Source organism: Ochotona princeps, chromosome 2 (assembly GCF_030435755.1).
Source record: "Ochotona princeps isolate mOchPri1 chromosome 2, mOchPri1.hap1, whole genome shotgun sequence".
NCBI lineage: Eukaryota > Metazoa > Chordata > Mammalia > Lagomorpha > Ochotonidae > Ochotona > Ochotona princeps.
This window is the reverse complement of record NC_080833.1, coordinates 35,033,258-35,056,597: the sequence shown is the minus strand read 5'-3', so window position 1 is coordinate 35,056,597 and position 23,340 is coordinate 35,033,258. Positions and strand designations below refer to the sequence as shown.

General features: G+C 55.7%; 3 protein-coding genes across 3 annotated transcripts; 1 reads left to right on the top strand and 2 right to left on the bottom strand.

Moving 5' to 3' along the window:
• Window positions 1-787: 787 nt before the first annotated feature.
• BTBD19 (BTB domain containing 19) lies at window positions 788-6,228 on the bottom strand. The gene is made up of 8 exons (XM_004598942.2): window positions 4,940-6,228; window positions 2,980-3,193; window positions 2,777-2,830; window positions 2,432-2,491; window positions 1,509-1,577; window positions 1,290-1,421; window positions 1,058-1,183; window positions 788-922 (listed from the first exon to the last, which is right to left on the bottom strand). The coding sequence occupies exons 1-8, from the start codon at window positions 5,023-5,025 to the stop codon at window positions 788-790; spliced, it is 876 nt and encodes a 291-aa protein (XP_004598999.2). The 5' UTR covers window positions 5,026-6,228.
• Window positions 6,229-6,418: 190 nt separating this feature from the next.
• DYNLT4 (dynein light chain Tctex-type 4) lies at window positions 6,419-7,681 on the top strand. Its single transcript, XM_004598933.2, has one exon. The coding sequence runs from the start codon at window positions 6,990-6,992 to the stop codon at window positions 7,647-7,649; it is 660 nt and encodes a 219-aa protein (XP_004598990.2). The 5' UTR covers window positions 6,419-6,989; the 3' UTR covers window positions 7,650-7,681.
• Window positions 7,682-7,740: 59 nt separating this feature from the next.
• On the bottom strand, window positions 7,741-12,403 carry PLK3 (polo like kinase 3). The gene is made up of 15 exons (XM_004598932.2): window positions 12,096-12,403; window positions 11,800-11,907; window positions 11,587-11,703; window positions 11,340-11,469; window positions 11,160-11,247; window positions 10,369-10,464; window positions 10,088-10,286; window positions 9,838-9,964; window positions 9,638-9,729; window positions 9,311-9,404; window positions 9,075-9,158; window positions 8,821-8,983; window positions 8,582-8,711; window positions 8,273-8,386; window positions 7,741-8,178 (listed from the first exon to the last, which is right to left on the bottom strand). The coding sequence occupies exons 1-15, from the start codon at window positions 12,306-12,308 to the stop codon at window positions 7,987-7,989; spliced, it is 1,947 nt and encodes a 648-aa protein (XP_004598989.2). The 5' UTR covers window positions 12,309-12,403; the 3' UTR covers window positions 7,741-7,986.
• Between the last annotated feature and the right edge of the window lie 10,937 nt (window positions 12,404-23,340).

The following is a 23,340-nucleotide window of genomic DNA, read 5'->3' as shown; positions in this document are numbered from 1 at the left end:
CTAATCAGGCCCCAGGGGTTTTCCCCAGGGAGATCTAGATTCTCAGAAAAGCAAGATGACTGAGAACACAGTTTTCAATCACCAACAACCCGACAGTTCCTCAGAGAGAAAAGAATTTATGCAATGATTAGGGTTGAGTGAAAGTGAAATAGACTTGTATTTTGCCCTGGAGAGCCAAGGGGACACTGAGGGACTCGAGGTCAAACTACAAGGGTGTGGCTGCAAGGTGGGGAAAGGAATGAGGAGAACAGAGGGGAGAGGCTGCGTGCTGGACTGTACGGAAGATCTCCGGTAATATAGAGTAACCCAAGGCAGGTGTGAGAGACAGCTGACGCAAGGATGAGGCCCGGATTTCTGGTGTGGACGCGCACGGAAACTAGAAGCACGACGGTGGGCAGACGGGAAAAGTAAGTCCGCCTAATTTACCCTGAGCGTGACGCATCTGTGGGGTAAAGGGCAAGAGGAGGCAACTCCAAGCTCAAACTACCTGAGAGGCACCAGAGGAGACCAGTGCACAAGCCAGCCCAAAGACTGGGTGCCGGGTGAGGGCATGGCACAAAGGAAAGTTTTGCCTTCTGGCCTGGCCCTCCGCCCTGCAAGAAGGGGCAGCCCAAACTTGCCCCTGACCATCCCTCCCCTGCTGCACCAGCCTAAGGCGTGGCTCCAGACACCGCCCTGCCTGTACGCTTCGCGCCTGGCGTGCTAGGGACTGATGCTCCGAATTCCAAGCCTATCGGGAACTGTCGTTTGGGGACAGGTCCAGTAGCGCAGACCTAGGAGTTGTGGGTCACTTCAAGGGCAGATCCAGAAATCGGTGATGCTCCCGAGGCAAGGTGCCCCTCCGGCGGCGGCACGGGGCGCCCCGGGCTGTGTCTCCTCTCCGCAGAGCGTGGCATTTCCATGCCTCCACGATCTGCTCCACCTGCCAAGGAAAGCTGGTCACCGGACATCTCTTCTCCGGAAGACCCTGGACCAGAATGCGCCTCACCCCGCACCTAGTTCCCACGCTGCTGAAAGTTTTAGGCCAGGTTTCCCCCCAACTCCCTCGTATCCACACCGGGATGAGCGGCTCCCGCTGGTTCTGCTCTTCTAAAGCGCTCAACTCCGCTGGGGCCAGCAAGGCCAGTCTCAGCTCTGGTACCACGGGAGCTGCCACCTCCGCCACAGGCCGCTCCAGCACCGCCTGCAAATGAACCTTGAGCACTGCCCCAGGCACAGGAGCATCTGCCCCATCGACACCCTGGCGCAAAGTTCCCAGTACGCAGGAACTCCCCCAGGCCCGTACTCACCGCGCCCACTCGCGCCCAGCTCCGGGCAGCCTGGATCAACTCAGCCTCATCCACGTCCAGCTTGTCACTGCGCAGCAGGGGTAGCAGCGCTGCGGCAGACAGCTCCAGGAAGCCACGAGTCCTCAAGGCTTCCTAGGGCATCCTGGGTCAGCAGGAGTGGAGCCACGGCTGGGGTGGGGGTAGGGTGTATGCAGATGGGACTACAAGGGGACATTGTACCTGACTGTGAGCCTCTATAAAGGCTATGCAATGCTCTTGCAGGGGCACAAGGCCAAAGGTTACAGCCACCTGGCAGCAGAGTGAAAGAAGGCCGGCTAGAGAAGAGAGGCCACCAAGTCCAGCCCTCTACCCTGCAAAACGGACCCTAGCTTTAGCTGGAGAGACTGACAGGGCCCATGGCATGCCAGCAAGCTAGACCCACTCAGTGTCCAGGGCCACGTCCATTTGCATATACAATGCAAGTAGGTGCTACAGGGACATCATGCTAGGTCTTTCAAACCCACCCTGGGCCTAAACTTGGCTTCTAAACTCCACACCTTGGGCCCAGCGTGATAGCATAGTGGTTAGGGTCCTTGCCTTGAGCACGCTGGTATCCCATATGGGCGCCGGTTTTAGTTCTGGCAGCCCCACTTCCCATCCAGCTCCCTGCCTGTGGCCTGGGAAAGCAGTTGAGGATGGCCCAAGGCCTTAGGACCCTGTGTCCGGGTGGGGGGCCCGGAGGAGGCTCCTGGCTCCTGGCTTTGGATTGGTTCAGCTCCAGCCATTGTGGCCACTTGGGGAGTGAACCATCGGATGAAGATCTTCCTCTCTGTCTTTCCTCCTCTCTGTATATTCGCCTTTCCAACAAAAATAAATACATCTTAAAAAAAAAAATCCACATCTCCTTCTCCTCCCTCCCAGTTGAGCATATCCGTCAGCCCTAAAAGAAGACCAGCAGACACTTCCTGCCCCTGACCACGCTGATGCCCACAGGATCTCACAGATCTTGTGGGCAGAACTGATTCCCAAACCGTCCTCGGAATTCCCCTGTGTCTGTCCCTGTCCCCAGCCCCCAAGTGTATGCAGGTTTTCCCAGGCCACACACACATGGGGCCACTCAGGCTCCTGGCACCTGAGAGCCAGATCTGTCTGACAACACCCACCTGTAAAGCCTCACAAACCAGCTCCACATCCAGCACCTTCATCACGAACTCCAGGCACAGCTGGGAACAGGAAGGAAAGGGCAGGGTGGACAGCGTGCAGAGGTGTCCCCTCCTCCTGGAGAATCCCAGTTCCATCCCAGAAGCAGCGAGCAGGCTTTGGAGCAGTTACCCAAGGCCAGAGAAGCCCCGAGCCCACCCAAGCTGGAGGAGGCAGGAAATGGCCAGGGGAGACTTGGCATTCCTCTGTTTGGGTGGGCACACACTGCTCTCCAGGTTGGAGTGTGTGTGAACTGAACCGGTGACAGGTCTAGGGAAACCAGAACAGAGCCTGACACAAGAGCCTACCTCTCGCAGTTCCTTCAACTCGTACTCCACAGCTGCTGTCAGCACCTCCAGCACCTGCAACCATGTCAGGGTTGGGCAAGCAAAAGGTAGTTTCCCACACTGCTTGGCCCAGGATGCGATAGCCCCCGACGCGATAGCCCCCCCCGCCCCTCACCCCACACCCCTGCAGCCTCTCCCACTCAGGGCTTGCCCCATGGGCTCACGGAGTGGCGCTGCAGTTGGACACTGTTGGTGTACAGGAACTCCAGCACTGCCAGAAAGGCATCTGCTGGCACCGTGCTCAGCACCACGGGCCCAGGCACCCTGGGTCCCGGGTCCATCCCCAGGAGTCGCTGGAAGAAGTTGCATCTGCAGGCCAGCAAGCATCGGTGGGCAAATATCTCCTGCCGCTCTTGGCCAACCACAAAGCACACATCGCTGCAGGAGAGAGAAGCAGAGAACCAGGGAGGAAGGAGACCAGAGGGGAGAGCACCGCTTGGGTGTGGCCCTGGCCGACCCTGGGCCTTGCTTTCCTTCTCTGTATGGTGGGAGACTGGACTCAGTCCTTCCCACAGAACGTCCAGATATGGGCCTGGTGTGATAGCCTAGTGGCTAAAGTCCTTGCCTTGCAGCACCAGGATCCCATGTGGGTGTTGGTTCATATCTTGGCTGCTCTACTTCCCTTTGAACTCCCTCCCTTGGCCTGGGAAAGCAGTATAGGATGGCCTAAAGCCTTGGGATCCTGTACCCACATGGGAGACTGGGAAGAAGCTCCTGGCTCCTGGCTTCAGTTTCAGATCGGCTCAGCTCCATTTTGGGAAGTGAATCAGCGGATGGAAGATTTCTGTCTCCTTCTTTCTGTAAATCTTTTTTTTTCTTTTAAGATTTATTTATTTTTATTGGAAAGGCAGATACGCAGAAAGGAGAAACAGAGAAGAAGATCTTCCATCCCATAATTCACTCCCCAAGTGACTACAACGGCCGGTGCTGCGCCAATCCAAAGCCAGGAGCCAGGAGCTTCCTCTCAGTCTCTCAAGTGGATGCAGGGTCCCAAAGCTTTGGGCTGTCCTCAACTGCTTTCCCAGACCACAAGCAGGGAGCTGGATGGGAAGCGGGCATTAGAACCGGCGCCCATATGGGATCCCGGTGTGTTCAAGGTGAGGACTTTGGCTGCTAGGCTACCGTGCCGGGACCCTCTCTGTAAATCTTTCCAACGAAAATAAATCTAAAAAAAAAAAGAAGGTCCAGATACATGGGCTCAAGTTCTGGTCCCAGCTCCATCTTGTGGTCCCTCAGGCAAGGGGCTGTCTGAATCGCACATGTCTCACCCATGAGATGGGACAGTCCTCTCACATCTTGGGTCTCAGGGGATGTGGCTGGGCTTGACCAATGGGGAGGCCCCTGGACTGATGCTGCCAAGATGAATCCCTCCTACTCCTTCAGGCTCTGCTCCCCTGCTGCAAACTCAGCTTTTTTTTTTTCCTCCAGTCCTCCTCCAGGCTGGAGGGTGGATGTGGAGCACTGTACACACACACACACACACACACACACACACACACACACACACACACACACACACACACAGAGCAGTGATGCACCATCCTGAGGCCAGACCACATTTTCCATCTTGATCACTTCCGGCCCCAGCCTCTGGGCCTCTGAACAAGGCTGGGGAGTGGGGGTAGATAGCTAGGCAGCTCCCTAATTCCAGCTCCAAGACCTGGATTTCCCACCACTGGGGCCAGACTGTGACAACCCCCAACCCTCCAAGTGTCCTAAAGCAGCAGTTGTGGGAATCCCCAACCCACGGGCAAGAGCCCAGACTGGAGACAGTGATGACAGGAAGCTGCGTTCTAGGTCCCTGCTGCCAGAAACCAGGCAAGAAGCAGTGAGCAGTCCGCAGCAGCTTTGAGCTACTTCCTGCCTGGGACGCGGGCTCAGCCTCCTTGAACTCTGTTTTCTCTTGTGAATCCCCCAGTTTCCAGAACACAGTCATCTGCTCTTGGCCTCCTCCAGGAGGGAAGCCCCCACACCAAGCTGCGGTTGATGGGAAAGGGGCGGGGGCGGTGTGAACTGAGTTACACCCCTGCTCTCAGGGGGCTCTTTTCCCCTTACCAGACACCCGGGGTTCCAGAGAAGGCGGGCCCTGGCCTGGGCTCAGCGGTCTCCCCTCCCCAGCCTCACCTGTACTGGGGGTTGTTGATGAGGCTGCGGAGTGCTGCGCAGAAGGGCGCAGCCTGCCCACGCACAACCAGTCCTGGGGTCTCCATGGGCGGGATGGAACAGGAAGCAGCTGGCTGCGCCCTGTGCCAGGCCCTTCAGCAGCAGAGGAGCCGAGAAAAGCCAGAGTAGAAAGGGAAGGAGCCTGTTGGTCAGGAGGCTAAAGTTGAGGGACAGAATGCAAGAGGCCCAGGCTCCTGAAGTAGGCATAGAGGCCTATGAAGGGAGGCCAGAGGCTCAGGGAGAGAGACAGACCCTGAGAGCAGTCCAGGGAGGCCCAGGATAGAGCAGCCTGTGGTCTGGGAAGGAGATTAGCACCAGCTGAGGCCCAGGCTGGGAACTTGCCCAGGCAGCCACAGGGTGGGAAGCCTGTGGTTTCCATGGAAACTGGAGCCAGGCCCAGCAGGAGGCTCCGCCCCCCTCCCCACAGGCGCAGGGAAAACTGGTCTGCCTCTCACATCTGCCCAGGGTCCTGCACCCGGGCCAGGCCACCTGCCCTCTTGTTCCTCACTCCCCGCTACAGGCACACTGCGTCTGAATCTGGTTGGCTAGGCCTGGGAAACCCCACTCGGCTGGGAAAATCCTCATCCCCGTGGGTGGTTTTCAGGATGCATATTTGGCTTTCCTGGGACAGCCGGCCCAGTTCCTCCCACAGCTGGGTCAGGTGAGAAGGTGTCAGCTCTGACACAGGCATCATAACCCCTGGCATCCCTGAAATGTACCTGCTGCTGGGGGTGGGGAGGAGTCATGGAAGCACTGGGCCCCACAGGAAGCGTGGCCAGCTGGAGACAAGCCTCAGGGCACTTGGGTCAGCAAGGGTCAGGAGACTGACCTCGGGTCACCATCGAGTCAGGGAGTCAGGATTGCGTCAGGCTTGGCTCCTACCAGCTGAGCCCATGGGCCTCCCCTCCCCCGCACCAGCCCAGAAGTGAGGAAGTCATCCAGCCCCACCCCAGCTCTGCGCCTGGAGCGGAAATGTTTGTCCCCACTGTCCTCAGGGCTGATGGGGAGAAGATAGAGCCATGACGCACTCCTTCCTGTGGGCCTGGAGCCTGGATTCCAGCAGCTGCCCCCAAAACCCCCAGGTTTTCCCATATCCCAGGTCTCCTGTTGCTTGTTCACCAGTGGCAGGACTCCCCGCCATTTCATGGGAGATGACCGGTTGTTCGAGAGCTCTGTGGTAGGAAGACACCTCTGGGCCCAGGGTCTTCAATTGTCCATGGAGGATTAGCCTGTGCTCCCAACCCACACAGCTCCCTTCTACCCATGACTCAGGGCCACGCCACGCTCAGCAAGTGACGCCACAGCAGGACCGGAGGGAAGGGCAGAGGGTGGGAGGAGCGCGTGGCCTAGCAACCCATGGCAACTCCACAACACACGCCTTCTTCCACCTGCTGGTCAGGCCAGGAGAGGGCTTGGAGGCCAAAGGCTGCAGGTGACTCAGATGCCCACGGGAGTTTCGGGAGAAAAGGGCAATGATCCCAGAACAGATTCTGGAGAGGCGAAATCCAAAGCAGCAGGTGGAAGGCACTTCCAGGTCACCTGCCTCCAGCCACTGCTAGTTCAAGCTCAGCACAGGTAGGGGTCAAAGGTGACTGCACTCAGTGCCTCTGGGGGTGGAAGGATCTGTGGGTGCAAATAATTGGGTCTGTCCATTGCCTCCTTTTTAGGGCTCAGAGGAACCATTTCCTGTCCATGCTCAGTCAGAAGCCAGCTCCATCTCCCCTTCTTCCACTGACCTCCATAGTGCCCAAGGGACAGTGTGGCTGCCGGTGGCAGGGACTGGCTCAGAGTCAGCAGTGTACCTTCCCTGGCTCATAACCCTACTAGTCCTTAACACACTAAGCCCTAGGAAGCTGCGCAGCCCAGCTCTGTGTGATCCACTTGCTCCAAAAACACGGGTAAGAAGAGGAAAGAGGACAGAAGCCCTTGCCATCGCTGACAAAGGTTGGGTGGTGGAGAAAGACCACCAGTGACGGTCACCCTCAGCTCGAGTCCTCCAGCCTGCAGATCCATGGCTGGCAGGCCTCTGCCCACTGGACGCCAGGAGGAGGAGAACGCCAAAGACGCTGGGCCAAAACTCATACCAGTGATGCCCCGGGGTGGTCTGCCCAGTATTGATGAGGCCGGACCCACAGGTCTCGGCCCAGCTTCCCGCCGGGGCTCGGTGCCGGGCCTAGCCACATCCTTCTCACGCCGCAGCTCGCTGGTTGGGCCATGCGCAGGTCCTGGAGGCCGGAGACCATCCCTTGGCCCAGTGCACGCTCTGGGCTCACGGATTAACTTATCCGGATGGTCTCTGGCCCCCGTTCGGCGTGTGGCACCCTCATACCGCATGGAGCCGGCACCCGGAGAGCGTTGGGAGGTTGTGCGGGCACAGCGGGCCCTGGAGGAGGCGCTGGCAGCGAGGCTGCAAGACACCTGCTATTCCTCCGCCGAGGCTGGGGAGCTGACAAGGGAACTCTGCGAGCAGGTGCATGTGCGCCTGCGCGAGCTCAGCCCGCCCCGCTACAAGCTGGTGTGCAGCGTGGTGCTGGGGCCGCGCACGGGCCAGGGCGTGCACGTGGTGAGCCGCGCGCTCTGGGATGCGGCCTGCGATGGCCTGGCCTCCACCACCTTCACCAATGCTTCACTCTTTGCCGTGGCCATCGTCCACGGGCTCTACTGCGAGTGAACAGGCCTCCAAAGTTATGCAAAAAAAAAAAAAAAAAAGGTTTATTGTCCCAGGAGAGGCCCTCCTGGGGCTCACATCCCAATAAATAAATGTCAATAAATAGAAGTGGTCCATAAATAACACCCCCTAGCTGGAGGCTTCGGCTCAGGCTTTTGGAGGGAGGAGGGAGACCGTGGCAACAAGCAGGGTCCCCAACTCCAGTAAAGCTGGTCCCCGATTCCCTGAAGGATTCCACCTAGAACTGCCCAATCCCCCCCAGCCCCTGCAAAGGGAGGCACCAAAGAGACAGGGAGGGCAACAGTGCAGGCCTCCAGCTTGCTGGCTTAGCTCCGGGGAACTAGGCCGGGCTGCGGTCCCTGAGCAGGCGCAGGGCATAGCGGAGTCGCTGCCGGAGGTCGGGGGAGCAGCCCAGCTGCCGGAGGTGGGAGGCGAGGTAAGTGCAAGCACTGCGATTCCGGGCTACAAAGGTGATAAGTAGGGGCTCCCAGCCGCTGAGGATGAGCTTGGTGTGGTCCCCATAGAAGTTCACCTGTGCACAGGAGAGAAGGAGCACTGATCAGCACCCCAGAGTTTTCAGGCCTCCTAACCCTTCTCCCCGCCCCGAGAACAGGTTGGGCTCTTACCTGGACAGTGCCGTCACTAAAGAGCATGAGCAGAGCCTGATCGGTCTTGACCCACTGCAACAGCAGTGGTGGGGCAGGCATTTCCACTTCTTCCACGCTGGGCAGATCTCCACCCTGAGAGCAGTGGCAGGGCAGGTCACAGGGCTGACCGACATCAGGCCCCTTCCCCACCAATGTCTCTTCCAGGCAAGTTCAGCCTCTAGCTTTGAGCCGTTCTGTGTCCCCACCCCTTGCCACAGCACCACCAACCACCATCAAAGGGGAATGGGAGTGTCAGTCTCGATGGGACCCAGCCTCCAGCCCATGCACCTTCATGAGGTGTTGTTCCATGTAAGACGTGAAATACTGCAGGACGCCCAGCTGAGGCTGCAGGGCCCGAGGCACGGCCCCCACCGAGAAGGAGAAATGCTTGGTGCTAGTGGGGTTGTAGTGCACGGTCCTGGAAATGGACAGGCGGAGATCAGGTTGTGGGAGGGAGGGCCCTGCACCTGTGTCCCACCACTGCCTCCCCTCCCAGCAGCCCCCGAGATCCTCACAGCGGTGCTTACTTCCTGTTGGCCGACAAGGCCATGTGGGTGCCATCGTTAAAGAGCACGGCCACGCGGCGGCTGGACAGCTGATAGCCAAAGCCGAACTTGTTGGAGTAGTCGACCCACTTGCTGACCCACACAAGAGGCTCCAGCTGGGCCAGAGGGGCTGGGTTCTGTTCAGCTGTCATACAGAGGAAGGGGTCGGGACCTGCTTCAGACCTCGCAGCCCGAGCACTCGTGTGGCCATCCACATGTCCCAGACCCAGCCTTACCTGGGGGCATGAATGCCACACAGTTTCTCAGAGCACAGAGGGCTGACTCCACCACTGTGGCCACAGTCAGACCTTCTTCAAAGCCTGTGGGGAACCAGCCCTGGGAGTTAGGCAGTACTCACCCCGCCGTCCCCAGGGCCCGGGCCACCTCGCACCCCTCCCCGCCCACTTCTTCCTTGGGAGTGCCGGGGGCGGCGGGTGGCCTTAGCCCCAGCCATTCCTAGTGCAGCTCTCACCATCACCACTGCTGGCCGGTGTCCCACGGGGAGAGCTGTCTTCAGCTGCCGTCTCTACCAGGCTGACACGAGCTGGGCCAGAAGCTGCGGGAGCCTGGAGGATCATGTAGGGCAAGGAAAGGAAATGGATGCCCAAAATCCAAATCCTTGGGAGGCCATGGCCCAACCCTCTCCTGGCTCCCAGGGCACCCCAGGTCAGCTCCAGCTGGCTAATGAGTTCCAGCCAATTAGGCCAGTATGAGGCAGATGCCTCCCCAGCCTCTCTCATCCTGGGCTTCCACGGGCTGCAGGGCTGAGGGTGAGTCAGTGGCACCGTGCAAAGCTCACCTCAGGCATGGCTTCCTGCCGGCCGATGGATGTGCGCACAAGGCCGCTCACCAGGCGGGAGACTTCACCCTGCTCTTCGCTGCGGTGCTTATCTAGGGGTGAGGAGACAGCCCCTCAGTGTCCCACCCAACGGCCCTGCCAGCCACAGGGTTGCCGTCCCTGCTAGCTCACACCCCTACCCACTGCCACCTCCAACTCACTCTTATTCTTCTTCCTGCCGAAGAGGCTCTTGGTAACTTTGGCAAACAGACTCCTAGCTGGATTGGGGGGTGTCAGGTCGGGAACTGTCACGCAACTGCTGACAGGGAGCCGGTCAGGGGTGTAGCCCTGGGAGGAAGAGCACAGTGAACATGAAGAGGAAAGAGGTCACAGGGAGCCTGGTACCTGTCCCTATGGAATCCTATGGGAATATGCAGCCAGGACATGGCTGCCCTCTGGGGAGCCACAAACCTTGGTAAAGAAGTCATGGCGCAGGATTTGGTCAATAGAGGGGCGGTCTCGGGGTGAGGCACGAAGGATGGCACCCAGGAGCTGCCGGGCGGGCAGTGAGAGGCTGGCAGGCAGCGTGTAGTGGACTTGCTTGATGCATCGGTAGGTCTCTTTCAGGTCGGCTGTCTCAAAGGGTGGGCTCCCACAGAGCAACGTGTACCTGGGGGAGGAACAGGGGAAAGGCATGAGGGGGAGGGTGACCCCAGGCCTGGACCCAGCACCTGTCCCAGCGTGGCACTCACATGACACAGCCCAGGGACCAGACATCTGCCTCAGGGCCGTGCCCCTGTCTCAGTAGGACTTCCGGAGCCACATAGTTGGGGGTGCCACAGATGGTCCTGCAAGAAGGTAGGAAGGGGGAGGGGAGAGAGGCTCAGCGCCAGCCTAGCAGCCCTCCCTCCCCACCCCCCACTGGGAGCCGAGACAAAGCAGCTGCCTGTCACCAAAGGCCAGAGAACTCCTGCTTGTCCTGGGACAATAGATGCCCAGGGATGGCAGCTGAGGCTCCGCCTATTCTCTGGCCCAGCTGCTGCACCGCTTTGGAGAAAGGGGGTGGGTGGGAGGTTTGATCCCATCCTGGCCCTCCCCCTTCCCCCACAGAGGGGGTCCTGCTGCTCCCTTCCCCTCCCCTCATTCCCATCTGTCAGACACCCACCAGGCTGTCACCTCCCAAGTCTTGTGCCACACACAGCAACAGCAGCTGTCACAGGAACCCTGAACACTCTTCGGCCTCACACGCTGTGTGTGTCATGCACACCCAGTCACAAGGCTGCCTTCTTAGCCACAGGACGCCATCCTCTACCGTTCCCTCACCCTGTCTCACACGTCCCATCTACACTGCCTGTCACCTTCCCTAGTCCACACAGGGCTGCCATCCACCTCTGCAAATCCTGACACATCAAGCTTAGACCCACGGGCCACTGACTCCGCCTGTGTGTGTTACCCACCACATCGGCCCCAGGAACCCAGGCTGCCCCCTACACTCGCACACAACCCATGACCTCTTCGTCCACCCCTCCCTGTAGATTCTTACCTCTTTCTCTGTTCCGGGGGCTCCAACCGGGATGCCAGCCCGAAATCCCCCACCTTCAGCTCCATGTTCTCAGTGATGAAGAAATTTCCTGGATGAGGACACAGGAGGTGTGTCAGGGGCCTCCAGGGCTTCCTCCCCACACCCCACACCCTGGCCGGGCTTCCGGCCCAGGAGTCTCACCCAGCTTGAGGTCCCGGTGCAAGATGCCCCGCTGGTGCAGGTACTTGAGGCCGGAAAGAATCTGCCTTAGGTAGTAACGCACCTCAGGCTCCAACAGGGTGTGTCGTGCCTTCCAGATGTGGGCCAGGGACTGCAGAGAGCCACTGCCTCAGCCTCCGTGGCCACCCCAAGCCCTCCCTCCACCCGGGGTCCCCCACATACTTTCACATCACGCTCCCCCATCCCTGCCTGAATCACCACCCCTCACCTTTCGACTGCAAAGCTCCAGGAAAATGTAGATGTTGTCGGCATCCTCAAAGTGGTGCGAGAAGCGCACGATATGGCGGTGCTCCAGGTCTCGGTGCAGTTCAATCTCGTTGAGGATCTGCGATAGAAGGAAGGGGGTGACGCGAGGCTGTCATCCTTCCACGGCTCCCAGGTGTCCAGGCGACCCCACCCACCCGTCCGGCTCGGGACCCACCTTCTCGCGCTGATGCGGCTTGGCGACGCGACTCTGCGGGATGACTTTGACCGCGTAGGCGCTGCCGGTCTCGGTGTCAGTCGCTTCATAGCAGCGCGCGAAGCCCCCCTGTGAGGAGGAGTGGGGGGCGTCAGTCCCGGCGCTTCCAGGGAGAGGCGGATCGGGTCCGCACACGCGTCCCCGCGCGCGTCGGGTCACGCGCCCCTACCCCGCCCGACGCCGGAAAAGCCATCGGCGGAGCCTTCTCCACACGCCGTCCGCATCACCTCCCCGCCGCCCAAAGCCCCCCGGCCCACCTTGCCCAACAAGCGGCCTTTGAAGTAGGTGCGGCCACTGCTCGGGTCGGTGATGAGGCGCCCGGGGTCTGGCGCTGGTCGCCCGGCCGGCACGTCGGGGTCGGATCTGGGCGAGGCACTCGGAGGCGGCCCGGGCCCGGCGGGGGGCGCGGGAGGGGCGGCGGCTCTCGGGCAAGGGCGCGGGGACAGGAAGCCGGCGGCTGCGGGCTCCATGCGGACGGCGCGACGCAGCGCCGGCCCGGCTGGCTCTCGGCTCGGCCCGGGCCGCGAGTGGCGCTGCCTGGATTTGCTACGCTGCGCTCGCGCCCCGGGGAGCCCAGCGTTTTTATCAATGAACGCCTGTCTCCTCCCCGGCCGCGCGTCACCGACAGCCCCGCCCCTTCCTGGCGGCGAGTCACCGCGAGTCCACGCCCCTCGTTGGGCCGACGTCACCAGAGCCCCGCCTCCAGCGCCTCGAGGCCCCGCCTCCTGCCGTAGCGTCAGTCAACCACGAGGTGCAGGGGCTTGCTGTCCCCTGTCTCCTGCGGACCTCGCCCTGGCCATGGCGCATCCATGTGGATAGGGGCTACACAAAATGACCAACTTAAAAAATTTTCTGCTATAGGTGCCTGCGGTTAAGCGTTATGGTGGGTAACGCCACCGCCCGGGACTCCTGCATGCTGGTTCGTGTCCCGGCGGTTCCATTTCCCTTCCCAGCTCCCTGCTAGTGTCCTGGGAAAGCTTGATCCCTGCCCACCCACCCATGTGGGAGACCCGGACGGAGCTCCTGGCTCTTTTGTGATTATCCGGGGAGTGAGCGGACTGAGAGGCTGCGGAGGATCCAGCTTTCGTCTGGGCGTGTCAGGGCTCGACTTTCGGTCCCAAGAGATCCGCGCCCTGGGTCAGACCAGCCAGACCAGGTCAGTGCTGCCCCCTGCAGGGACCGAGCCGGATAACGCATCCTAGAGTGGCCGGCCAACTTCAGGGGCCCCCAAACTGGGGCGTGGGGTTGACTTATACCCTTTAAAAAAAAAAATTTTATTTTTTTATTGGAAAGTCAGATATACAGAGAGGAGGAGAGACAGAGAGGAAGATCTTCTGTCCGATGATTCATTCCCCAAGCGGCCGGAGCTGAGACGATCCAAAGATCCAAAGCCAGGAGCTAGCAGCTTCATCCGGTGCAGGGTCCCAAGGCTTTGGGCCGTCCTCGACTGCTTTCCCAGGCCACAAGCAGGGAACTGGATGGGGAGCAGGGCCACCGGGATTAGAACCACCGCCCATATGGTATCCCAGTGCCTTCAAGGCAAAGACTTTAGCTGCTAGGCCCCCAGGCTGGTTCCTACCTTTTTTTTTTTGGTAACAATACTTATTTATTTGATAAGCAGAGAGATACACAGAGATCCTCTGTTTCCTGATTCATCCCCCAAGTGGCCACAATAGCCAGAGGTGGGCCAGATCAAAACCAGGTGCCAGGAACTGGCTTAACTACAATACCAACCTCACTTCGCTCTGTTTTTTCTTTCTTAAGTTGTATTTATTTGAATTGAGGAGTTAGGGAGAGATGGAAAGAGAGATCTTTCATCAAAAGGTCCAGTCCCTGAATTACCAGAGACCTAGAACTCTCACCAGGTCTTCCATGTGGATGGCAAGGGGCCCCAGTACTGGGGCTAGTCTCATCAACCTTCCCAGGCACCTAGCAGGAAGCACAATTAGAACTGGAGAAACCTGAACTTGAACCGGCGCCTATGCGTGATTCTGACATCACAGGTAGCACCTTAACTCACTGTACTACTCTCTTCCCCCTGAAAATACCCACCAGGTCAACAAGCAGCAGGCCAGAATATAAAGAGTAAGAACTGGGTTTTCTTAGATGCTTGCAAAAGGCAACTGAGTGACTGTCTTGGGGCCCTGTGGAGCGTTAGGCCCCAGCCTTCCCAGGATCAGAGACTGGTGGGGTAGTAATCCCTCCGGAGTGTTTGTGCAAAGACCACAGCTCCATTCTGTTCTCACTCAGGACCATCTGGTCAGTCACTAATACTGCTGGTTCCTCAGAGATTATCCAGGGCACCCGCCCAGATGAAACTGGATGGAATCTGTCCCTCATTTAGTTTACACCCTAGGGGATGGAAACAGACAATAGGCAGGTGCCTAAACAGGTAATTGAAGGTTGTGAAAAGTGCCATGAAGGAAGTAAACAGGAGAGTGAAGGAAAGATCAGCCTTACAAAGAATACACAGCAAAGTCAACAAATGCTGGGTGCCCACCTCCTGCCACCATTCCTGCCAGCTCTGCTTGCCGCACCCAGATCGGAGCCACACCCTCACTGCCTGAAAATTTTTTTTTTAAGATTTATTTATTTTTACTGGAAAGGCAGATCAGATTTACAGAGAGAAGGAGAGACAGAGAAAAAGATCTTCTATTTACTGGCTCCCTGCCCAAATGGCTGCATCAGCCAGAGCTGAACTGATCCCAGGCTAGGAGCCAGGAGCTTCTTCCAGGTCTCCCACACTGGTACAGGGTCCCAAGGCTTTGGGCCGTCCTTGACTGCCTTTCCAGGCCACAAGCAGGGAGCTGGATGGGAACTAGAGTACCTGGACATGGACTGGCAACCAGATGGTATCCTGGCACTTGCAAAATGAGGATTTAGCCTTTGAGCCATTGCACTGGGGTCTCTGCTCTCGCTTCTGATTCATCCCCCTGTGCTGTTGAAGAGGGCCCACTCAATCACTCAGCTGCCTAAAGGTCTGCTTGCCCCACCGGAACAGCCTGTGGCTTGGAGAAGCACCAGTAGTAGTGGAAGTGGGGGAAGGGTGGACAGGGAGCCTTTAGGGCCGTGCTTACTCAGCTCAGCAATTTTCCAGAAGGAGATGAGCCAGGTGAGGCTCAAATTGAGAAGTCTCTAGGGCCAAAGAGATGGTAGGCATGGAGAGCTTTTGAAAGATGTACTCAATTTTGCACTTTTATATTTGGGAAATAGAGCAAAATAGCCTTGAATGTGTTTGTTGGGATTGTTGCCATGAAACCTGCAGCTGGGTAAAGTGAGCAGATTCGAACATCCCATCTCGGACCGGTGCCACCTCCTGCTTCCCCTTCCCCACAGCTCACGAAATTCACTCCTTCCGGGTTATTCACCGATCAGATGTAACCTGGTGCTTCACCTGATATTCCCATTCCCCAATCTCTGGCCCCTCCCCCTAGTCTCCACCCACTCACCTGTGGCTCAGATAATCTCAGTCATAAATCCCCCCGGGCCAGCACACAGCCCACACAGCCCCTCCCTTCTCCTGGCTCTCCCCCACCCCCCGCCCTCCTCCATCTTGTCCCTTGCCCTGCCCTGGAAGCCCTCATCCTGCCACCAGGGCAGGAGATGTGTCCCTTCTAGTTTTCTCCCCCTTCACCCCTGCTCCCGTTCCTGCCCTGCTGGAATAAAGGACCTACTAAGCACCATGCTGCATGTGGGATTTTGGCTTGCGGTAAGCTAATTGTGAAAAGAGGACTGTGGGAATTAGCTGTGCGTAACAACGTAAGAACTTTAGGAACTTTAAATGCACTAAAAACCTAACAGGTAGTTGAAGCAACAAAGGTTTATTTTCTGGCTGTTCTAGAACAGGCCTAATGTGCGGTGCCCATGAATTGATTTATTCTGAGCCTCTCCATTTGTACGTGGCGCTCTGTGTTCGCATGGCCTGGCTCTGTGGACAGGACTATACCTTTGGTGTTATCGCTGTGTCCTTATTCTCTTCTCCGTCATGTTGGATCAGGCCCTAATCATGATTTAATTTAAATTACCTCTTTGTTGCATCCCAATACAGTCACATTCTTTTTTTTTTTTTTAAGATGAGGGGAGATGGAGAAGGACATACAGAATCTTTGCTGTTGGAGATAGAGCCAGTTGAATCTCCTTTGAAAGGCTCCAGAGCAGTTGATATGGAGATGAATGGACAGGAGACTTCCTGGTCCCTCAGGTTTAGATAAAGAATCTGCTAGAGGAACAAGTTGTGTATTGGAGGACTGTCCCTTGTTGTTGAAATGTAAATGGCTCAAGTTCCCTCCCTGGATGCCAACATGACAACCTTCTTTTAAAAGTCTGATGCTGGCCCCAGGCCAGTGGCCCAAAGCCTTGGGACCCTGCACCCATGTGGGAGACCTGGAGGGGTTCCTGGATCCTGGCTTTTGATCTGCTCAGCTCTGGCTGTTACAGTCACTTGGGGAGTAAATCAATGAATGGAAGATCTTCCTCTCTGTCTCTCCTCCTCTCTGTATATCTGACTTTGCAATAAAAATAAATAAATGTTAAAAAAAAAGTCTGGGGCCCGGCATGATAGCATAGCAGCTGAAGTCTTCACCTTGAACGCGCCGGGATCCCATATGGGTGCTGGTTCTAATCCCAGCAGCCCCACTTCCCATCCAGCTCCCTGCTTGTGGCCTGGGAAAGCAGTCCAGGACGGCCCAGAGCTTTGGGACCCTGCACCCACATGGGAGATCTGGAAGAGCTGCTGACTCCTGGCTTTGGATTGGCTCAGCTCCAGCCGTTGCGGCTCACTTGGGGAGTGAATCATCGGACAGAAGATCTTCGACTCTGTCTCTCCTCCTCTCTGTATATCCACCTTTCCAACAAAAATAAATAAATCTGCAAAAAAAAAAAAAGTCTGATGCTGTTAATAAATTGGCTATTGACTATCAGTCAGTAGTCCACATGTGATATTATTGGCCAAGTCCATCGCTGCAGGACAGTGAACAGGGAGACAAGGAAGATAGTCTGTTTGCTGATTCAGTCTCCAAGTGGCTGCAACCGCCAGAGGCTGAGTTGATCCTGAAAGGGAACATTTGGGATTGGAAGGACAGTGAAGGGCAGTGAAATATTTCATGATAGAACCTGGGGGCCTGAGAGATAAGGGGCACCTGCAACTAGCGTCTGCTCCTAACTGCATGACCCCCTCCCTGCTTATGTTAATGATTCCCCCTCCCTGCTTATGTTAATGGTCCCCCCTTCCTGCTTATGTTAATGATTTTAGCCTTAGCTCAGCCTTTTAAAAACCCCTCTGTCTAATGATTCTGGGTCGATGCCTACCTCCTGCGTGAGGAACTGGCCTCGGCCCCAGCGCGCTGGTAATCAAATAAAACCTCTTGCTTTTGCATCAAGTCTCGTCTTCGGTGGTCATTGGGGAAACTCACTCCCTCGAGACAATTGGTAAGGTTTTTCCCTGTTGGGGGGCCTTACAATCCAAAGCCAGGAGCCCGGAGCCTCTTCTGGGCCTCTCACTTGGGTGCAGGGTCCCAAGGTTTTGGGAGCTGACTGCTTTCTCAAGTCATAAGCAGGAAGCTGGATGGGAAGTGGATTAGAACCAGTGCCCATATGTGATCCCGGTGCATGCAAGGTGAGGACTTTAACCACTAAGCTACCAAGCCAGGCCCTATAGTCACATTCTTATTTATTTGTTTGTTTATTTTTACTGGAAAGGCAGGTCAGATTTACAGAGAGGAGAGACAGAAAGATCTTTCATCTACTGGTTCTCAAATGGCCACAAAAGCCAGAGCTAAACTGATCCAAAGCCAGGAGCCAGAAGTTTCTTTCAGGTCTCCCATGCAGATACATGGTCCCAAGGCTTTAGGCCATCCTATACTGTTTTTCCCAGGCCACAGGAAAGGAGCTGGATGGGAAGTGAAGCAGCTGGAACATGGAACATGAACATGGAATGCTGGTGCCTGAAGAGAGAAGATTGGACCCGACACAGTGGCCTAGTGGCTAAAGTCCTCGCCTTGGCTATGCTGGGATACCATATGAGCACCGGTTCTAATCCCGGGATCCCAGCGCATTCGGGGCGAGGACTTTAGCTGCTAGGCCACACCACTGGGCCCAGATTTATTTATTTTTTATTAGAAAGTCAGATTTATAGACAGCAGGAGAGACAGGGAGAAATATCTTCCATTCACTGGTTCACTCCCCAAGTAGTCACAACAGCTAGAGTTGAGCTGATATGAAGCCAGGAGCTTCTTCTGGGCCTCCAACACAGGTACAGTGACCCAAGGCCTTGGGCCATTCTCGACTGCTTTCCCAGGCCACAATCAAGGAACTGGATAGGAAGCGGAGTAGCCAGGACATGAACTGGCACACGTATGGGGTCCCAACTGTTACAAGGCAAGAATTTAACCACTAAGTTATCACACTCAGCCTATAAATTTTAATTCTTAAAAAAAAAATGACTGTGTTGAAATTGTGGTAAAGCAGGTTAAAGCCACAGCCTGTAACTCTGGCATTCCATAGGGTTCTGGTTTGAGTCCCAGCCACTCCATTCTAATGCAGTTCTCTTTTAATGATCTGGGAAAGTAGGAGAAAATGGTCCAAATCCTTAGGTTCCTATACTCATGTAGGAGATCCAGCAGCTTCTAGCTTCAGCCTGGCCCAGTCCTGCTGTTGTGGCCTTCATTTATTTATTATTATTATTTTTAAATTATTTTATTTTTATAATCTTTACCTAGTTGATTAGGACACAAAGGGTCAAGGGCACAGGAAAGTGGGTACGACCATTGTTTCCACATTATTATTTTTTTCTTAATTATTATGATTATTTTTTAAAGAATTATTTATTTTTATTGCAAAGTCAGATATACAAAGAAGGGTAGAGACAGAGAGGAAGATCTTCCGTCTGATGATTCATTCCCCAAGTGACCACAATGGCCGGTGCTGCGCCGATCCAGGAGCCAGGAGCTCTTTCGGGTCTCTCACGCGGGTGCAGGGTGCTAAAGTTTTGGGCCGTCCTCGACTGCTTTCCTAGGCCACAGGGAGCTGGATGGTAAGCGGGGCTGCCGGGATTAGAACCGGCGCCGATATGGGATTCTGGTGCGTTCAAGGCGAGGACTTTAGCCACTAGGCAATGGCGCCGAACCCTCCACATTATTATTATTATTTTGTTTTTCTGTATCTGATGTAATGGTAGAGATAAAGGGAGAAGCCCCACCCAGCCTCCCACCCATCCCAGGTCACCGATATGGGGCATGCTCCGAGGGTCCTGCTCAAGTTTTGATAGTTCAGCAGTTCTGAATTGCTGCCAATCTTGCCATTCCAAGCATGATAAAATCTTTCCAGAATCCACTGGTTGACATAGTCCACTTTAGAGTCTGCCCAGGTATTCACTGCCAACACTTGGCTGAGGTGGTTGATCAATTTCTTCTGTCCTCCGTCTTCTATTCTGGTACCAGGTGTCCTCTGCAGACTCTAATGTATCGCCACATCCTCCATGTGCACCTGGATATGTTGTCACTGCTCCGTCTGAGCCTCTGAGGAGGCTCAGCTTTGACACATGCATCCCATGGTCAGACCATCAACCTGCACTGCTTTTCTGTTGTGGCTTTTAGGGCATGAACCAGTAAGTGGAAGACATCTTTCTTTCCCCCTTTTTTTTTTTTCTCTTTCTCTCTCTCTCTGTCTTTCAAATAAATAATAAATAAACTAAAATTCTCTGTTTTCATTTCACATGGAAGGCAGAGAGATAGAGGTCTTTATGCCTGCAACAGCTGGGGCCAGAGTCAGGAGCCCGGAACTCCGTCTGGGTCCCCACACAGATGGCAAGGACTCAACTACTGAGCAGAAGCACAAGAGCCAGGACCAGAACTGGTGCTCTGATATGAAAGGTGGGTGCCCAAAGCAGTGGCTTCACCCACTATGCCACAGCACACACCCTTAGCAAGGCTGTGGCTGCCTCCTCCAGGAGCTGGCATGCCGGGAGGGCCTCCTGGAGGCTGCCATTTCCAGGCTTGACTAGCCTCCCTTTGCATAACAGATGGCCCTCCTCAGCAGGGCTCAGGCATCTCCTATGTGGTGAACCTGACAGGATGTGCCAGGCCCTGGGCAGGCATGAGCTCACTGACGCTCACAGTGGCCTTCAGACACGGCTGGGATTGCTCTTCCCCGCGGTGTAAGGTGGGAAACCTGATGTTCTCAGGGTTTAAGGTCCACACAGCTCCTGGGGGGCGGAACTAAGACAGGAACTCAAGGCTGTCTGTCGCCACTGCCTGGATTCTCCAGGGGTCACTGGCTCCCTGTCCTTGCACTGGTCCTCATGCTCGTCCTACCTGACTTCTTGTTCCCTTCATCAGCTCCCTTGCTCCCACCTCCAAACCCCCACCACCTAACATTGCACCTCAGCTGACAGGTTTTCCTTAGCTCTGCAGGAAAGTGTCGGGCCCACAGCCCCTGACACACACACCTCCTGCCCGCCAGCTCAGCTCATGGTCAGAATCTCCTTATAGAGTCAAGTCATAGGGGCCAAGACAAGAGAATTCTTCAAGAATGGGAGCTGCTGGGCCCAGCACAATGGCCTAATAGTTAAATCCTTGCCTTGCACATGCTGGGATCCCATATGGGTGCCTGTTCATGTCTTGGCTGCTGCATTTCCCATCCTGCTTGCGACCTGGGAAAGCAGTAGATGATGGCCCAAAGCCTTGGGACTCTGCACCCACGTAGGAGACCTGGAAGAAGCTCCTGACTCCTGGCTTCAGATCAGCTCAGATCTGACCACTTAGGGAGTGAACAAGAGTTCAAAAGATCTTTCTGTCTCTCCTTCTCTCTGTAAATCTGACTTTCCAATAAAAGTAAAATAAATCTTTAAAGAGATGAGAGAAGCCAAGGAGAGTTACAATTTGGGATTCCACAAGCAGGAAAACCCAGGTATCCTTGGCAGGTGCAGGGAGGGAGACACCCAGGTCTGGTCAGAGTTAGAAGATGTGGGGCTGGCAGTGTGATGCTGTGGGTTAAGCCACCACCTGGGCTGCATGCATCCACATCACAGCACCTATCCGAATCCCTCCTCCTTTGCTTCCTCCTAATCAGGTGGTGGGGAAGGTGACAGGTGATAGCCTCAGTTCTTGGTCCTTACTACAATATGAGGGCTGTGCGGATGGACAGAGCAGGATGCTGACCTGAGGCAGAGTGGGAGTGAGTCCACAATGGGCCTTAGGTCCTCAGGAATGTCTGGAATGCCCTAAGGAACCACTCAGGCCTTGGCTTAGCCCACCTTGTGGCAGCCTACTCCATGTTCCAGGGCACTTGTTACACGTCACAAGCTTGCGAGAACAGAGCAGCTGTCACCTTCTCCCATGCCCAGCACTTAAGCTGTATAAAAGCCCAGTGCTGTATACCCTGAGTGGCCATTTCCCTCACATGGTCACCCTGCCCTGTGGAAGTGGTCCCTGGCTGTCTCCTGCCAGGGAACAGTCCGTCTGACTCCCTCTCCCCTGATTAATAAAACTCTTTGCCTGGACTAAAACTCTCTCTCAATCACCTCTTAACCTAAACAAAGACCTGGATAGAGTTCCAGGTTCATGGTTTCTGCCTTGGCCTGATCCTGGCTGTTGCAAGCATTTGGGAAGTGAATTGGCAAGTGGAAGACTTTTCTCTGTGTGTCACTGTGCTTTCCAAATAAATCAATAAATCTTGTTAAAAAGAGAATAGACATGCTAATACTTACAGCAGCCCCTTATGCATATGTTCGGCACTTTAAATTTTGACTCAACTCTACGTGGAAAAATTAAGCATAAAGAGGTTATATGATTGGCCCAACGTCACAAAGCTTGATGACCCAGTGACCACGTTAAAGCCACATTCTTCTCAGCTCTGCTGTTCACCCCACCCTGAGCTTCGAGGTGAAGGAGGGTGCGGGAGGGCAGGGTTTGCAGAGGTAGCCTGCCCTGGGAGAGGAGAAAGCAGGGTGGGGCAGGTGATTTATGGCTGCATGGTTCCCTTTCCTGGACCATAAAACTAGGGGCCAGGGGACCTGTCTGAAGCTGGGAGGGGAGGTAAGATGAGTTGGCAGGGAGTGGCTGCGCAGGCTGGGGGGAGTCCCCTGACCTAGGCAGAGGTGACAGAGCCTGTGCCTCTGTCCCAGGCTCTAAGGGAAATCCAGGCAGAGGGGTGGAAATCACAAATGGGGGTGGGGTGGGACTACGATGCCAGCTTGCCCTGGGAGTGTTGTCAGCGAGACATAGGGCTGAAGTACCAGAACACATCTGTCAAGGGTGAGCAGTCCAGAAGATGCTCAGAAAGCTACACATGAGGGCTTAATGGCCGTGATGGGTGAGACCTCAGAGCTGTTAACCTACCTTCCTTCTTCTCTCTCTCTCTCTCTCTCTCTCTCTCTTTCTCTCTCTCTCTCTCTCTCTCTCTCTCTCACATACACACATAAACACACACACACGAGAAGGATAAGGCAAAAAGCTGGTACATGGGGCCAGCTTTATGGTGTAGCAAGTTAAGTCTCCACCTGAGGCACCAGCATCCCATTTGGGCACTGCTTTGTGTCCTGGCTGCTCCATTTCTGATCCAGCTCCTTGTGCTAACAGTCTGGGAAAGCAGCAGAGGATGGTCCAAATGCTTGGGTCCCTGCACCCGCAAACAAGATCTGGAAGCAGCTCCTGCTTTCAATCAGCTCTGATGGCTGCAGCCATTTGCGCAGTAAGCAAGTGGGTGGAATATCTCTCTTTCTGTCAATTCTTCTCTTTCTGTACCTCTGCCTTTCCAATAAAATATTTTCTTAAAAAGTTAATGGAGGGCCCGGCAGCGTGGCCTAGCGGCTAAAGTCCTCGCCTTGAACGCTCCGGGATCCCATATGGGCGCCGGTTCTAATCCCGGCAGCTCCGCTTCCCATTCAGCTCCCTGCTTGTGGCCTGGGAAAGCAGTTGAGGACGGCCCAATGCATTGGGACCCTGCACCCGCATGGGAGACCTGGAAGAGGTTCCTGGTTCCCAGCTTTGGATTGGCGCGCACCGGCCTGTTGCGGCTCACTTGGGGAGTGTATCATCGGACGGAATATCTTCCTCTCTGTCTCTCCTCCTCTGTATACTGTATATCTGACTTTGTAAAAAAAAAAAAAAAAAGTTAATGGAAAATAGGGTTTTTAAAAGATTTATTTATTTTTATTGGAAAGGCAGATATACAGAGAGGAGGAGAGACAGAGAGGAAGATATCCCGTCCGATGATTCACTACCCAAGTGACCACAACGGCTGGAGCTGCGCTGACCCGAAGCCAGGAGCCAGGAGCTTCTTCCGGGTCTCCCACATGGGTGCAGGATCCCAAGGCTTTGAGCCATCCTCAAGTGCTTTCCCAGACCACCAGCAGTTTGCTGGATGAGAAGTGGGGTCGCTGGGGTTGGAACCGGTGTCCAAATGGGATCCCGGCGCATGCAAGGTGAGGACTTTAGCCGCTAGGCTACTGCACTGGGCCCAGAAAATAGAAATTTTAAATAAATTCATTTTGGATACAAAAAGTTT